General features: G+C 52.6%; 1 protein-coding gene across 1 annotated transcript in view; it reads right to left on the bottom strand.

Annotated features, from left to right (window-relative positions):
- The window catches only part of LOC143838670 (uncharacterized), a 35144-nt gene that overhangs the window by 18890 nt on the left and 398 nt on the right, over positions 1-15856 (bottom strand). Inside the window, exons 2-7 of the mRNA XM_077340395.1 lie at positions 7397-7552; positions 6050-6177; positions 5196-5304; positions 4117-4233; positions 2108-2169; positions 1882-2019 (exon numbers count right to left, since the gene is read on the bottom strand). Of these exons, the coding sequence (XP_077196510.1) occupies positions 1882-2019; positions 2108-2169; positions 4117-4233; positions 5196-5304; positions 6050-6177; positions 7397-7552 (710 nt within the window). The remainder of the gene's footprint in view (positions 1-1881; positions 2020-2107; positions 2170-4116; positions 4234-5195; positions 5305-6049; positions 6178-7396; positions 7553-15856) is intronic.

Here is a 15856-nt window from a genome sequence, read left to right as displayed (position 1 = left end):
CTTGGCCTGAGACCCTGGCCCAGTGGCAGAGCCTCTGCTTGGCCTGCAGAAGGTCCCAGGTTCAATCCCCGGCAGCATCCCCAGTTAGGAGGACCAGGCAGGAGGGGATGGGAGAGACCTTGCCCCTGGAGAGCGGCTACCAGACCAAGTAGACAAGACTGACCTGGATGGATCAAAAGTCTGGCTCATTATTAGGCAGCATGATGTATACATGTACACGTCCTTATACGGCAAGCAGAAGGACCCAGGTTCAGACCCCGGCATCTCCAGTTAGAATTATACAGTTGGAAGTGACCTTCTGGGTCATCTAGTCCAACCCCCTGAACTATGCAGGACACTCACAACCAAACGCTCCTCCACTGTCACCTGCCACCCCCTTGAACCTTCCCAGAATCAGCCTCTCCGTCAGATGGCTCTCCAGCCTCTGTTTGAAAATCTCCAAAGATGGAGAACCCACCACCTCCCGAGGAAGCCTGTTCCACTGAGGAACCGCTCTGACTGTCAGGGACTTCTTCCGGATGTTGAGACGGAATTTCTTTTGCATTAATTTCATCCCATTGGTTCTGGTCCGTCCCTCCGGGGCAAGAGAGAACAACTCTGCTCCATCCTCTATATAGCACCCTTTTAAATACTTGAAGATGGTTATCAGATCCCCTCTCAGTCGTCTCCTCTTTGAGCTAAACAGACCAAGCTCCCCCAACCTTTCTTCATACGTCTTGGTCTCCAAACCCCTCACCATCTTTGTTGCCCTCCTCTGGACACGCTCCAGTTTGTCTACATCCCTCTTCAACTGGGGTGTCCAAAACTGAACACAGGACTCCAAGTGAGGCCGAACCAGAGCAGAGTAAAGCGGTACCATCACCTCCCATGATCCGGACATGAAACTCCATTTGATACGGCCCAAAATCCCATTTGTCTTTTAAATAGATCTCCATCTAAGACCTTGGAGAGCAACTACCAGTCTGAGTCGACAATACTGATTTCAATGGACCAGTGGTCTCATTCAGTAGACAGCAGCTTCCAAGTGATCATGAGTCTTTCACATCACCTGTTTCCTGATCCCTTTAGCAGGAAATGCTGGGGATTGAACCAGAGACCTTCTGCCCGTCTAGCAGAGGCTCTGCCCCAGCAGAGCAGTGGTCCATTAGGGAACTTTTTCGATATTTTTTTCTGGTTCAGTTCACGGAATGCACTTACCTAACTGGAGACCCCTGTAGTATAGAGTAGCGATCCCCAATCTGTGGGCCGCGCATGACATGTGGTCCTTCGACTAATTGGAGGTGGGCCCTGAAGGATGCCTTCTCCCCCCCCCCGGCCCTTTACTTCATCCCCCCCGGCCCTTTACAACACACTTTGGGTGTCCTTGTCTCCCATCACTCCCAGATGGGACCATCTCGTTGCAGAGAAACAAGCTCAGGGTTCCCACTGATTTGTCATTGTCATGAGTTAAAATTTCCAAGAAAATAAAATGTTCCTTATGTTCATTGTTGTGGTGTGTCTGTATCTTATTCTGAAGGGATGTTTAAACATTACCATAGCGATCAGAGAGCGCTAGGGCAGTGGTTGAGAGTAGAGAAGTATACTACCCCCCCCCCACCGGGCCTCAGTAAAATTGTCAAGCGTTGAGTGGTCCCCGGTGATAAAAAGGTTGGGGACCACTGGTATAGAGAAACCTTTTCAGACCAGCTAAGCATTTGGAGTGAGGAGAGATCTGAACTCAGGACTCCTGATTTCACCTCCATGGCTAGGAACTCAGATGAGGAAAGAAATGCCACCTTGGAAGGAAACTACGAAAAACCCACCTCCGGAGGGACCTCCTAGGCTCTGAACGTGGCCCACAGAGGGGTCAAAAAACACGGCCCCAATCCAGCTGCTCCTTACCCAGTGAGAGCTGGAGTAGTCCTTGTGGGCCGGCTCCTGCCGGATGAGGAGGGGCGCTGCTTCCTTGCTCTCGTTCACTTCGGGGATGGTGTCGTACTTGCTGAACCGCACGTGGCAGTTCTGATTGGGCTCTCTGGCCTGCGGGAAACAGAGGCGGGGAAAAGACCGCTCACAACGGCCAGCCCTCCCCCTTGCCAGGATCCCACCCCTCTCTGGCCCTCCCTACCTTCTGAATTGCTATCCCAAAAGGCCAGAGGAAGTAACCCGCTAGTTTCCAACATAGCTTTCCTGGAGGAAGAGAAAAGAACGACGCATTAAAGAGCAGGCAAGATGGGGGAGGAGGTTGGGGAAGTTTTACTGTCACGTTGTTCTGTTTTTATTGTCATTTTTGCTGTTCGTTTTAATGAGGTTTTATTGGGGTTTTACTGGACATTTGTAATCTGCCATGAGCCTGATCCTGGAGTGATGGGCAATAAATGGAATAATAATGGTAAAGATAGACACTATTATTGTCTACACAGGTGTAAGAATCAAACATTTTCTGAGAAAAGTCCCGAAGGGCAGGACTGATTGATTGACCTTAAGACATCATTAAGCCGCCTTTCTGCCTGGATCAGGGTTTCATAGAATCCTAGAATCATAGAGTTGGAAGGGGCCATAGAGGCCATCTAGTCCAACCCCCTGCTCTACGCAGGATCAGCCCTAAGCATCCTAAAGCATCCAAGAAAAGTGTGTATACTTTGTTTGTATCCCTGGAAAAAAAAAATTCAGAAATAAGTTTACTGAGGAAGTAAAATACGAAAACGAGGTTTCATACCTAGGAACTCGTTCTGAATAAAGCTTTTTGCCATCGCCAGCTTGGAAATTTCTTTCTGTTTATTGATCTTCGGCTGACGGGTCGTCTCTGCTGGTTCCTTTTCTTAGCTGTTGTCCAAAATCAAACTCTTCGTCTCGGCAACAAAATTGCTGCCATGAGGCTAAAAACCGTCTCGCAAACATCTTGAGTGCCAGGGGCTTTCAGTTGCACAGGTGTGTTTTAAGCGTTGTCAGGTTGATTCTGACTTGGGGTGACCCTAAGAATCATAGTCCTCCAAAACATCTTCTCCCGAACAGGTTTGCTCAGGTCTTGCAGCTGGAGGGCTGCAGCTCCCTTGAGGGAGTCCATCTGTCTCCTGTCGGGTGCACATTTCCCTTCAAATTTCCCCTTCTACTGAGCAGGGCAGGGGGCATGCGAGCAGCTTTGTGGACCCGTCAGCAGTTCCTGAGAGGCTGGCATAAGAGCTGCAGGGTGTCCTCAGGAGCTGGAGTGGGGAAGTAGAAACCCCAGGCTATTGGCTCCTCCCGCAAGGGCATCATCTCTCCCAGAATATGAGCAGAATATGTAACTGCTGTCATCTTCCAACGAGCCAGGAGCAGCACAAAGGCAGCACAAGGCGGCAGCTGCTGAGCAGGACTTCCTGGGTTCATGAGTTGCCGCTTGAGTGCACAGTTTCTTCCCCTTCTCCTGCCGCCTTCCGCTTTTCCTAGCATTATTGTCCTTTCTAGTGACTCTCGTCTTCTCAATAAGGGGACCAAAGTATGACAGCTTCAGTTTAAAAGAGCCAGAGTCCCCCCACCCTATAATTTTGCTAAAAAAAGGGCCCGCCAAGACACAAAATGTAAAACAAAAAAGGAACAAAAACCCAACCCAAACTTTGGTTGACACATGAGGATCCTCACACAGGACTGAATCAGGGCCTCGGAAAGAGTGGGGTTTTGGGGGGTTTTTTTTACAATTTTGATTCTTTATCGTGAATCGCTATTATATATTACTGGGAATTTCACATTTTGGGTACAGAACCAACGTTTCCCGACCATTTAAAACCGATTTAACAAGTGTAAACGATTAACAATAGAAAACATTTTTTTTAATCTGAAAAACCTCATCGAATATTTTTATTTATTTCAGGATTCTCACGCCGCCCACCATGTCTTCTTGTAATATTATAATATTATAGGTGTGCCTATGCTATAATTTATTTGACCCCTGATGAAATGCGCTTGCTCTACGATCATGCCATGTGCAACCACATTAAGATGGTACGGGCCATTCTGCACAGATGCTTTCATATTCTAAAGCTGTTTCCGATCTTCTTGGTGGGCACGAAATAACCAATATTTGGAGTCTTGTTGCAATGTTTTCTGTCCAGGCACCAGGACACAAAGACGACCGAGAGAGCTGTTTGCTCTGCTTACCGTACGGCGCACCCACCACAGTGAGGAACATCAGGAGAGCGACCAGGACGTAGACCAAGGAGAGCCACCACCCGAAGAACAGCACGTAGCAAAGGTTGCTGAATGACACGGTGTGTCCTGGGGGGAAAGAGAAAGCCGGCCTCAGCCAGGACGCCCCCCTCAGACCAACGGCAGCTACAGCAGAGGCCTCAAGCGGCTCATGGCCCACACGGTGCCACGCTGTAAAGGCCCTACCCCAGTGCAATCCCAGTCCCACCCCTAGCGTCATGGGCAGAACAAGACTCCTCCACTCCATCCTACCCCCCACTCCTTCTCGCATGTAAACGGGGCCAGCATTCGCACACAGGACACAAGGCTTCGCAAGTTAGGAAAACATTGGTATAATGTATTGGGATTATTTTGTTCTGCAGTGGAACTCTGGGCTCGGGGGCCTAGCCTTACAGACAGGACCTGGTGATCCCCCTAGAAATTACAGCTCTATGAAGATTCGTTCCCCATTGGGTTGCCGACCTCCAGGTGGCGGCTGGAGACTTCCTGCCATTACAACCGATTGCCCAGGGAAGGGGGACTCTATAGCACTGTGCTCCCAACTCCACCCTCCTGCAGCTCCACCCTCAATATCTCTGGCAAACAATTTCTCTGGAGCAAACAAATGCTTTGGAGCACAGGTAGGCAAACTGTGGCCCTCCAGATGTCCATGGACTACAATTCCCATGAGCCCCTGCCAGCGAATGCTGGCGGGGGCTCATGGGAATTGTAGTCCATGGACATCTGGAGGGCCACAGTTTGCCTACCCCTGCTTCGGAGGGAGGACTCTAGCATTATCGCACACACGCACAGACACACACACCATGGGTCTCTCACATCCCCAAGCTTCACGCCCCCAAATCTCCAGAAGCTCCCCAACCTGGAGGTGGTAACCCCAACCCCTGCCAGTGGCCAGGAGGGAGCACACTTCCCGAAGAGGCCCAGAGGAGCCCAAAGTCTTCCAGTTGTGCATCTCCGGCCAGAGGCCAAAGAAGGTCCGTTCAGCGCAAAGCTGAGCCCTCCCGGCTTGCCCAAAAAGAACGGCTTCTCACCCGCAGAGCTCTTAATGACGGTCAGATCCGAGTAGAGCTCCTTCACGATTTCGGAGCGGTTGGCCCAGGGCCTGGCGGTCACGTGACTCTTCCATTTCTTGAACCCAAACTGTGCAGAGAGACACGAAAGAGGGTTGTTGGAGCAAAGAAAGTATTTGGCAAGAGATATTAGAATTTTTCAGGCGGATGTCTTAAATTCTCCACTTTTCTCTTCATCTCGTCTAAAACCCTTTGCAATTTTCCTCGCCTCTTTTTAAAACTTCAGCAGCTTGTTTTATAAAATGCCCCCGCCCCCCCCAAAAACCTTTCTTGCTTCCCAAACCATTTCTCGCATCGTCCTGAACGAATGGGGGTGGCCAGCGGGTCGGGCGGAGAACCAGCCCCATGCGTTGGAGCTTTGGAGCCAACAGCAGGGGTTGCCACCCGGATTGGTGAGCCTGGCACCCCCCCAAAAGCATGATGAGGGTCTTGGCAGCAGAATGGGAGCAACGTCAGCCACAAGATCCGTGCCTGGGATGCCGGGCTGCTGGGCATTTCGCAGCAAACTGCCCAAGAAGGAAGCCACAGCTGCAGAAGGGCCCCAGGAGTGGGGGCAGGAAAGACCCCCCCCCCTGCTCACTCCCACCAAGGAGTTGGTGGGGGACCGAGATGCTTTCCCTCTGGCCACACCCTCTTTCTGGCCACACCCACTTTCAAAAAAGACCTGGCAGGCACCAGGGTAGCTGTGGGAGGCACCTGAGCGCCCACGGGCACCGCGTTGGGGGCCCCTGGTTCACGCTTGAAGGAAGAGGAAAAATCTCTCTTGGTTTGCCAGCTGGAAGTCTTGGCCTGCCAACCAGGGGGCTCCTTCCTACCTTGTAGTTGTTGGAGAGCTTGTGGGCCTCCACTTCGTTTTCGGCCGTGATGGTGGATCTCCTCCGGCAGGTGTCGCACGCGTGCACTTCCTCGGAGTGCAAGGGGCAGAAGGAAGGGCTGGAGATCACTGCAGAGGCAGGGGGAGGAAGGAAGGAACCGGCAGTGAGGACGGCATCGGGGGCTGCCCCCTTCTGCCTGCCTGGAGATCTCCTGGAAGATCAACTGCTCTTCGGACTCCAGAGATCCATTTCCCCAGAGGAAACAGCTGCTCTGGAAGGCAGAATCCATGACCTGCTGCCCTCACCTCTTCCCAAGCCCTGCCCTCCCCAGGTTCTACTCCCAAATCTCCCAAAAAATTCCCAACCCAGAGTTCAATAAAATCAGAGTCCAGTCGGGCACCTTTAAGACCAACAAAGATTTATTCAAGGTGGGAGCTTTCGAGTTCTGAGGAAGAGGGATTGCACTCAAAGGCTCCCCCCCTTGAATAAATCTTGGTTGGTCTTAAAAGTGCCCGACTGGACTCTGGTTTTATTGTGCTGCTTCCAACCAACACGGCGACCTTTCAAAAGGGAGACCCAACAGGGACATTCTGGGTCAAATCCAGGCACTCCAGCACTGGGCCCCAGGCCGCCCCGCCCTGCTGGGAGGGCTGCTGACCACTCCCACTTGGGAAAAACATGGAGGTTTTGGGGGGTGGAGCCTGCAGAGGGAAGGGTTTGGTGAGGGGGTGGGGCTTCAGTAGGGTATATTGTCACTGGTTAAATGTCTGCTTCCGGATCAAGTTCATGATCTTGGTTTTGACCTCTAAGGTACGGTGACCAGATTGTCCCACTTTTGGAGGGACATCTGAGGGCACCTGGCAAACTGTACTTATGTTGCAAGTTACAATACTATTTTTGCGTTCTATGCGTTCTATGAAATTTTTTGTTGCTCCATATAGACTCAATTTTAATCAAGAACTCCCCCCCCCGGTCAACGGGGTCATGCTTTACCAATGTTAAAATCTGGTCACCTTACTCTAAGGCAAGGGTAGTCAAACTGCGGCCCTCCAGATGTCCATGGACTACAATTCCCAGAAGCCCCTGCCAGCATTCGCTGGCAGGGGCTTCTGGGAATTGTAGTCCATGGACATCTGGAGGGCCGCAGTTTGACTACCCCTGCTCTAAGGCTATATATGGCTTGGGTGCTGCCTATCTGAGGGACCGAGTATCTCCTTATGCCCCCGCAGGGCTCTTTGCTCTGTGGATAGGAATCTGCCAGGCCTCCGGGATATCCAGCTGGCCTCGGCCAGGGCCTTTTTTGCACTGCCCAGGCCCGGACACAAGCCTCTTTCGCCTGCCCCTTACCTGGCGGGATCCTGGGAGTGAGGATGCCATGCTGGTGGGACAAGGAGTGGAAGTCCCCCACGTCCCCCTGGGCGTTGTTCAGGGCTGAGCAGTGCCGGTCGCAGAGAGACCCTCTCCGGTAATGTTCTGAACGGTGCTCCAAATCCCGCAGGAAGTCTGCAAGGCAAGGTAGAGCGTGAGGGACCGGGAAGGCTGGGGACTCCCGGGATGGTTGGGAAACGTTATTAGGTTGCTTCTGTTGTCCTCAGAGCTAACCAAGGACGGCTGTTACTGGGCCAGCCCACGCCCGCTGTGGCATCCAAGTTTAGGGCTCCCAGCCGCTGGGAGGGGAGGGGAGGGGAGATCCCCTGGAATTGCAGCTCCTCTCCGGACAACAGGAGAAAAGAGCTCCTTCGGAAGATGGTATCCCTTCCGTCCTGATATCCCTCCCTTCCAGGGTGGCCAGATCTACTGGCCCACTTCTCCCCCACTCCCCCCGCCCTTCTTCCTCCACCCCTCTTGCTTCCCTGACCTCCCCCCCTGGTCCCTCCCTCTCTCTCAGACACACACACACAAACTCAGACTCCTTCCCCCCCCTTCTCCCTAACTTCAAGGCAGGAGGAACCCTTAGACAGGCTGTGTGGGCAGCACCCCCTCCCCCGTGCTTCGCCCGACCTGTGGAGGTCTACTTTATTGCCGTCTCCTATTCCTCCACACCCCAGGCCTTTCCATCCTTCCTCTGCCTTTTGTTGTTCCTCTAAGTTTCCCTGGGGCTCACTTTGGGTTCTTATCAGATGTTATGTTTGTAACAATCCACCATTTGGTGAGGGTTCCCGTGGGAGGGCACGGCCAAGGGGAACATACACTTTGCTCTGTAGATTGCAAGTTAGTTCTATCCATGCCTGCAACGAGTGTGTTTGCATAGCTTTCTTGGGCTAATGAAGAACCTCACATTAGCGACCCAACCCCTGGCAGCATCACAGAGCTGCCCTGGCCCATAGAGGCTGCGTGGACGCCACCCCAACCCCCAGTGACTCCATGGCCACCTTCCTGGCCCCCGGTGGCTTCATGGCCACAGCCTCGACCACAGCGTTGGCCTCCTCCACCAGTCTCCCACCCCCCGCCTCTTCTGGCACGTTCCCTTGGGCCTCCGTAATCACATCCGTTTCTGGGGGCACGCCATAAGATGTGTTCCACATCAAGAACACTCAGCGGGTGCCAGAAAAGATGTTGGTGGGTGCCTCGGAGGGGGCCAGGTTGGTGACCCCTGTTCTAGATTACATCCCGTCTCTCCACTTTAATGGGGGGGGGGGCGTTAGTTTTTTTTTTTTTTAAGTATGCAACTAACACGACAAATTTAGGCAGAAGAAACAACCACTTGTGGTTATGAACGATAAAAGCCCGGAAGAGTCATCTTCAGAGACACCAAAGGCTCAATGGATCGCTGCCAACAGAGAGCAGAATAGATCCATTGAGCACTGCATAAACAAACTGCGCAGATGCGCACAGTGCCTGCCTTCTCACAGGGCTCCTCAGGCAGCCATAAGGTTGCCAACTCCAGGTCGGGAATTTCCTGGAGCTTGGGGTGGGGGGCAGAGTGCTGCAGAAGGAAGGGACCTCAGCAAGGTCTAATGCCAGAGTCCCCCTCTCCAGAGGAAGGGAGGGACTTTTCTCCAGGGGAAATTACCTCTGTGGTTTGGAGATCCATTGTCAGTCCGGAAGAGGAAAGTATCCCGAACGAGTCACAGAACATCGGGGCAAGGAATCCCACAGCAAGAGAGGACATGACAGCCGATTTGCCCCGAAATGCTTACTTAGGCTTTGAGATTTTATAGCTCATGTTTCCAAGGTCACGTTACTGCTGATGTCCTCCACATTCCAGTCCTCTGAGGTCTGATGAAATCAGACTAGCCCAAACCATCCAGGTCAAGCGAAGAGACATTCAGAGGGGGTTGGCCCTTGGCTGCCTCTGCAGAGCAACCCTGGCCTGCCTTGGCCGTCTCCCCTCTGCGGACCAACGACTCTGCTTAGCTTCCGAGATCCAGTGGAATCAGCTAGCCTGGGCCTCCCAGGGCAGGGCGAAAGGCAAACAGGAGTGGTTTCTCCACTGCTTGCCTCTGCGTAGCAACCGTGAACTTCTTTGGTGGCTTCTCGTCCCAGTCTTTGGAGAATTCCGGATTAAGCTTAAGGTTCTGGTAATCACCTTCAAGACCATACACGGCCTGGGCCCGTTGTATCTGAGAGACCGCTTCCCTGCCTATACCCCCAAAAGAGCCCTATGCTCCACCACCTCCAACTGGCTACGGATCCCTGGCCCTAAAGAGGCACGTTGGACCTCAACAAGGGCCAGGGCTTTCTCCGTCCTGGCCCCCACCTGGTGGAACGAGCCCTCGGAAGAGATCAGAGCCTTGTCTGAATTTCCACAATTCTGCAGGGCCTGCAGAAGGGAGCTCTTCCGCCAGGCATTTGGTTGAGGCCGACCAGCCCAAAAACACCCCCTGCCCACCCCCCAGATGGCTAAAGGATCTGACCTACCCAAAGCTGTATCAATATTCCTGTCCCTCTTTAAATATTGTTCTAGTTGACGTATTGTGTTATGATTGTTTTATGTTATATTTGTTGCAGCGTCCTGTGTAATTACCCCATGATGTTCTATGTAAACTGCCCAGAGCCGTATGGAAGGGTGGCATAAAAATCTAAATAAATAAATATATTTTACCAGGCATGGTCATTTTTGAAAGATATGATTTGCCATACATAACCATTTCCCCACCTGCATCTTTCTTATTCTATTTTTTAAAAAGACCCAGCCAAGTCAAAGTTCATCTCTCTGCACAGGGAACTTTGGCTCTCCCTCCCACCACATTAAATGCAGTCCCTCAAAAGCCAAAGGAATTTTGGTCCAACCCAGTGGGACCAGAGAGCAGCTTGGCACAGAGTGTTGGATTATGGCCTGAGAGTCCTGGGTTCAAATCCCCGTCCTGCCATGGGAAGTTGTTGGTCGACCTTGGGCCATTCACCCTCTCAGCCTAAACTACCCCGAAGGGTCGTTGTGAGGCTGCAACAGAGAAGACAGGAATGCTGTCCTACAAATGAATGGGGTGGCTTGCAAATGACCGAAGCCCCTTTGGGTCCCCACTGGGTGAAAGGTGGGGGAGGAATGAAGTGAATCAGAAAGGGAAAATGAACCCAAAGAGGTCCAAACATGCACTGCTCACATGAGACAAACCAAGATAATCCAGTGATGCACTATGAAACCACCATGTCTCCGTCAATTAGACTGAGGCACTGCTGGACTCTGGGCTGTTCAACTGCTGGAAACTTGCCCTCTCCCCCCCCCCCCAGCAGCAGAAGCCCCCCTCCCCAAAATCCAGGATTAGGAGGACCTTAACATCGCTGCTTCCAATGGTCTTGACATCTCTGCACATTTCCTTGAAAGCCAAGAAGGAACAGTGGCCAAACAATGGCTCTCCAAATGGCCATGCCTGGCAGGGGCTCATGGGAATTGTAGTCCGTGGACGTCAGGAGAGTCACAGTTGGGCCAGACCTGGCTCTCTCGTCACTGAACAGTGCAAAGCAGGGTTTGAATCTTGGTTGGTCTTAAAGGTGCTACTGGACTCTATTTTTGTTGGGCAGAAGGAGTCTCGAAGTGGCTTACAGTCGCCTTCCCTTTCCTCTCCCCACAACAGACACCCTGTGAGGGAGGGGAGGCTGAGAGAGCCCTGAGATTACTGAAGGAGAAGAAGAGTTGGTTCTTATATGCTGCTTTTCCCTACCCGAAGGAGGCTCAAAGCGGCTTACAGTCGCCTTCCCTTTCCTCTCCCCACAACAGACACCCTGTGAGGGAGGGGAGGCTGAGAGAGCCCTGAGATTACTGAAGAAGAAGAAGAGTTGGTTCTTATATGCCGCTTTTCTCTACCCGAGGGAGTCTCAAAGTGGCTTCCAATCCCCTTCCCTTCCTCTCCCCACAACAGACACCCTGTGAGGTGGGTGAGGCTGATATTCCTGCTTGGTCAGAACAGCTTTATCAGTGCTCTGGTGAGCCCAAGGTCACCCAGCTGGCTGCATGTGGGGGAGCGGGGAATCAAACCCGGTAGAATATTAAACCCTATGAAAACAGGTTAGTCTGAACAAGGGCACAGATGCTAGCCAATGCCCACTGAAACTTGGGCAACCAAATGCATTCTCAGCGATTCACAGACAGGCTTTGGGGTCTACCTATTTCTTTTTGTCTTTTTGATTTACTCGTTAGGACTGATAAGAGCCTGCTCGGTCGGGGAGTGGGAAGAAGAGAAGAGGAGATAAACCAACTGAACAAGTCCCAGTCTAGATAGGTCCTTAAACTGATAGTCCATCTCTTTACAAGTGGGGAGGGATTCATCAATAGGCCACTGTAGCCTGAGGAGTAACCAATAAAAGGAGCAATTCTAGATAGCTTTAGAAGACGCCCATGTTGATTTGCAGCCAAAGAGCTGGATTTGAATCCAGTAGCACCTTAAAGACCAACCAGTTTACTGGGGCTATGAGCGTTTGAGGGTCAAACCTCCTGGCATCTGTAGTTCTGTATTCCTTCATTTTCCAGGCTTCATTTTCTTAGAATGGTAGTCCTCAAATGAGGAAATTTCAAAGGGAAATTACAACGCAAGAGCCCTGAACTTGAATCCAGAAGTTGTGAACAATGGACATCCCCCCCCATCCAAGTTCTGATCAGGGCTGACCCAGCTCAGCTTCACAGATCTCATGAGGTCAGGCCATCATTGATGGTCTCCCATCCAAGCACTAACCTGCTCAGAGCCTGCTTCTGCGGTCCAATGGGGTCAGCTCAGCCTCAGTCTCAGCTGCCCAGGTCAGAGCAGAGATAAACAGGTGGTCTGCCCTTGCCTCCCTCTGCAGAGCAAGAGGTCTTCCTCGGGGGTCTCCCATCCAAGAACTCACCAGGGCTGACCCTGCTTAACTTCGGAGCCTGGACCCCCAAGTCAAGGCAAATTGCGGATCAGACTTAAGGTTCTGGTTATCACCTTCAAGGCCATATGCCCAGTGTACCTGGGGGATCGCCTCTCTGTCTACACCCCTCTAAGAGCCTTGCGTGCCACCACTTCCAATCTCCTGGTGGTCCCTGGCCCCAAAGAAGCCCGCTTGACCTCAACTAGGGCCAGAGCTTTCTCCATCTTGGCCCCCACCTGGTGGAACGAGCTCCCAGAGGAGATCAGGGCCCTGGCAGAACTTGAACAGTTCTGCAGGGCCTGCAAAAGGGAGCTCCTCCACCAGGCACTTGGTTGAGGTCGACCGGAACCATCTCTTCCTAAGGGCCCTCCCCCTGAGCCCCCCTCCTACAATTCCGCCCAACCCACTGGGCTATCGGTAAGCGTTAATTTAATCTTCTCCATATTTTTCTGCTGTTCTATGTTGCTTGTTGTCACCCCTTCATTATTGTTAAACTGTATCGTTTCTGTTTCATGTGAACTGCCCTGTGAGAGTGGTATATAAATGAATGAATGAATGAATGAATGAATGAATGAATGAATGAATGAATGAATGAATGAATGAATGAATGAATGAATGAATGAATGAATGAATGAATGAATGAATGACGGTTATCCCAAGGCCATTGACCTGCCTCCGGGTAGGGACGCTGGGCTTCCCTGGTGGCTTCCCAGCCAAGCAGTGAGCAGGGCTGACCCTCCTTCTGAGATCCAAGTAGCCGGGGCCAGGCAGGTTAGGGATATCAATGAAATACATAAAAACAAAACCAGAGCTGCCCTGCTGGGAGATAAGAGATGCCTCCAGCCAGGATGAGCAAAGAGGTCTCCGGTCCCTCAGCTGTAGCTTATAATGGTTATGAATCGTCTCTTCCCCAGTGGAGAAAAACTCAAATTCCAGTGTGTCTCCGCATACCGGCCCCTGGGGTTTTCCCATGGCCGTGAGGAAGGCAAACACCTCTTAGGAATCAACATTGGAGCCAAAGTGTCACATTTTTTATCTCCCTCCCTCCCTCCCCCCCCACCCCAGAGGTCAGGGTGTTGCACTCGGTTCTCCCTTCCTTGTAGTATTTTCACAACCACCCTGCAAAGTAGGAACCCTAGTCCGATCGCTCACCACTTCTAAACCAAGGCCCATCCGGCATACGTCAGATAATTCACTTTCATTGCACTTTAGAAGCAGAATTTCACACGCAGGAAAATTCAGCGGCAAAAATGCATTGAAAGTGACTTATCCAATGCGTGCAGAATGGGCCATAGAATCATAGAGTTGGAAGGGGCTGTGCAGGCCATCTAGTCCAACCCCCTGCTCAACGCAGGACCAGCTTAAGACACCATAATTGCATAGCGGTTGGTGTTTTTAACTCGACTGGCAGGGTCTCTCCACAGTCTCAGGCAGAGAGATCTTTCCCATCCCCTCCTACCTGGTCCCTTTTCACTGGGGATGCCAGGATTGAACCTGGGATCTTCTGCCTGCCAAGGACCGTTTATGCACTGGGAACTTCATTTCCCCAGCTTCCATGCAGGAACACAAATTGGGGGTGGATGAGGTACACCAGGCCAAATGCTTCCCCATGTGAGTGCAGGAAGAGGTGGGGCAACCTGCCATGACTAAAACTCCAGCCTGCAGCCCGCCATGAAACCTCCAGTGCATAAACGGTCAAGCAGAGGCTCTGCCCCTGAGCCAGGGTCTCAGGCCAAGGCCTTTCCATCCCCTCCTGCCTGGTCCTTCTAACTGGAGATGCCGGGGATTGAACCGGGGACCTTCTGCCTGCCAAGCAGGGGCTCTGCCACTTAGCCAGGGTCTCAGGCCAAGGCCTTTCCCCTCCCCTCCTGCCTGGTCCTTCTAACTGGAGAAGCCAGGGATTGAACCTGAGACCTTCTGCCTGCCAAGCAGAGGCTCTGCGACTGAGCCAGGGTCTCATGTCAAGGTCTCTCCCATCCCCTCCTGCCTGGTCCTTCTAACTGGAGCTGCTGGGGATTGAACCTGGGACCTTCTGCCTGCCAAGCAGAGGCTCTGCCACTGAGCCAGGGTCTCAGGCCAAGGCCTTTCCCCTCCCCTCCTGCCTGGTCCTGCTAACTGGAGCTGCTGGGGATTGAATCTTGGGTCTTCTACATGCCAAGCAAAGACCCCCACCACTGACCCACAGCCCCTCCCCTGGCAGAACTCTTCCATGCATCTGACAAAGACTTTCTCAGGCCATATAAGCTCGGGTCACCTGACTCTTTATGGTGTTCCACACCAATTCGGAGCGACACTGGACAGAGCTGGGAGGACGGGGGGGGGGGGAGGGGGAGCCCTCCAGCAGAACAAAATTTGCTTGCAGGCCCAGGATGTGTTTACATCCCAAGCGCCAGGCTTGGCCAAAATATGGACCTTACCCGGTCACGCCCAAGCCCCTCGTGGTCTTTTCTGCACGGCAAAGTAAGTCTGAACATGAGCACGTGAACCTCCACCAAATTTGCTGTCAAATCAAAGCTGGCTTATAGGGACCCCCAGGGAGGGGCTCTCAGGGCAAGAAGGAAGCAGAGATGGTTGCCCATGGCCTTCCCCTGAAGAGCCTTTCTTGGTGGGCTCTCCTCCAAGTACCCACCCTGCTCAGCTTCTGAGATTAGGTTAGTCCATGCCCCCCCCCAAATTTCCCAGTACAGCACAAGATACAGATGGGATTTGCTTTCAAGTAAAAGCAATGATTTTCTTTGCAACTTTAAGCATGGTGGTGAGGGGGGGGGGGAGATTTTACTGTTAGGGTGAGATGTGGGGCCAGCCTTCACCACCTTTATGCTATGGGGAGGCTGAGAAAGAAATGGCCCTCCCCAAGATGCCCCACCCCCCAGCACAGAATCTTTGCAGATACACTGTCTCTGAGCATGGAGGCTCAAGTCCTGGCACGCCAAGAGGCACAGGCAAACGAAGCATTCATGTGTTCCCCATGCTGACATTTCTGGCTGTCATTCCAAACAGCGGGAGAACTCAAGTAAGTACAGAGTGCATGGGCCCAAGAGTGGTGGGGCTGGATCCTGATTCCCAGCTGGGTTTTGCCCCCTCCCTGCCCTCCGAGGCCAGCCCTGGCCCACCCCACAGGTCCTGGTTTGGGCATGGCCAGTCCAGAAGGTTGTTTGCTGAAGGGTCTCCTTCGAAGGGTGGGTTTCCAGCATCGCCTCGGGGACCAACATGAGTGCCTCGGGGTCAAAACTTTTTTCTTCCCTCCCTCGCCCACACCTCTGCTGGGGTCTGGAGGTCTCCCTGAGTGACAACTGCTGTCCGCCCGTGAAATCAACTTCGCATGCCATCCTCACCCCTGGGGCGGCTCTCCTCCCCAAATCCCACCCTTCCCAATGGCGGTACCCCCACCCAAAAAAAACCCAAAACAACAACAACAGAATTCCCCCGTCTGGAGATGACAACCCTGCTTCCCGGACCCGCCAAGCAGATGACGAGGGGCCAAAGACGTTTTCAAAGGGGATGGGGGAGAGAACTGACAAAGGCGGCCCCCTCCGG

This window comes from Paroedura picta, chromosome 5 (genome assembly GCF_049243985.1).
Source record: "Paroedura picta isolate Pp20150507F chromosome 5, Ppicta_v3.0, whole genome shotgun sequence".
Taxonomy (NCBI): domain Eukaryota; kingdom Metazoa; phylum Chordata; class Lepidosauria; order Squamata; family Gekkonidae; genus Paroedura; species Paroedura picta.
This window is presented reverse-complemented; position numbering and strand designations above follow the sequence as displayed.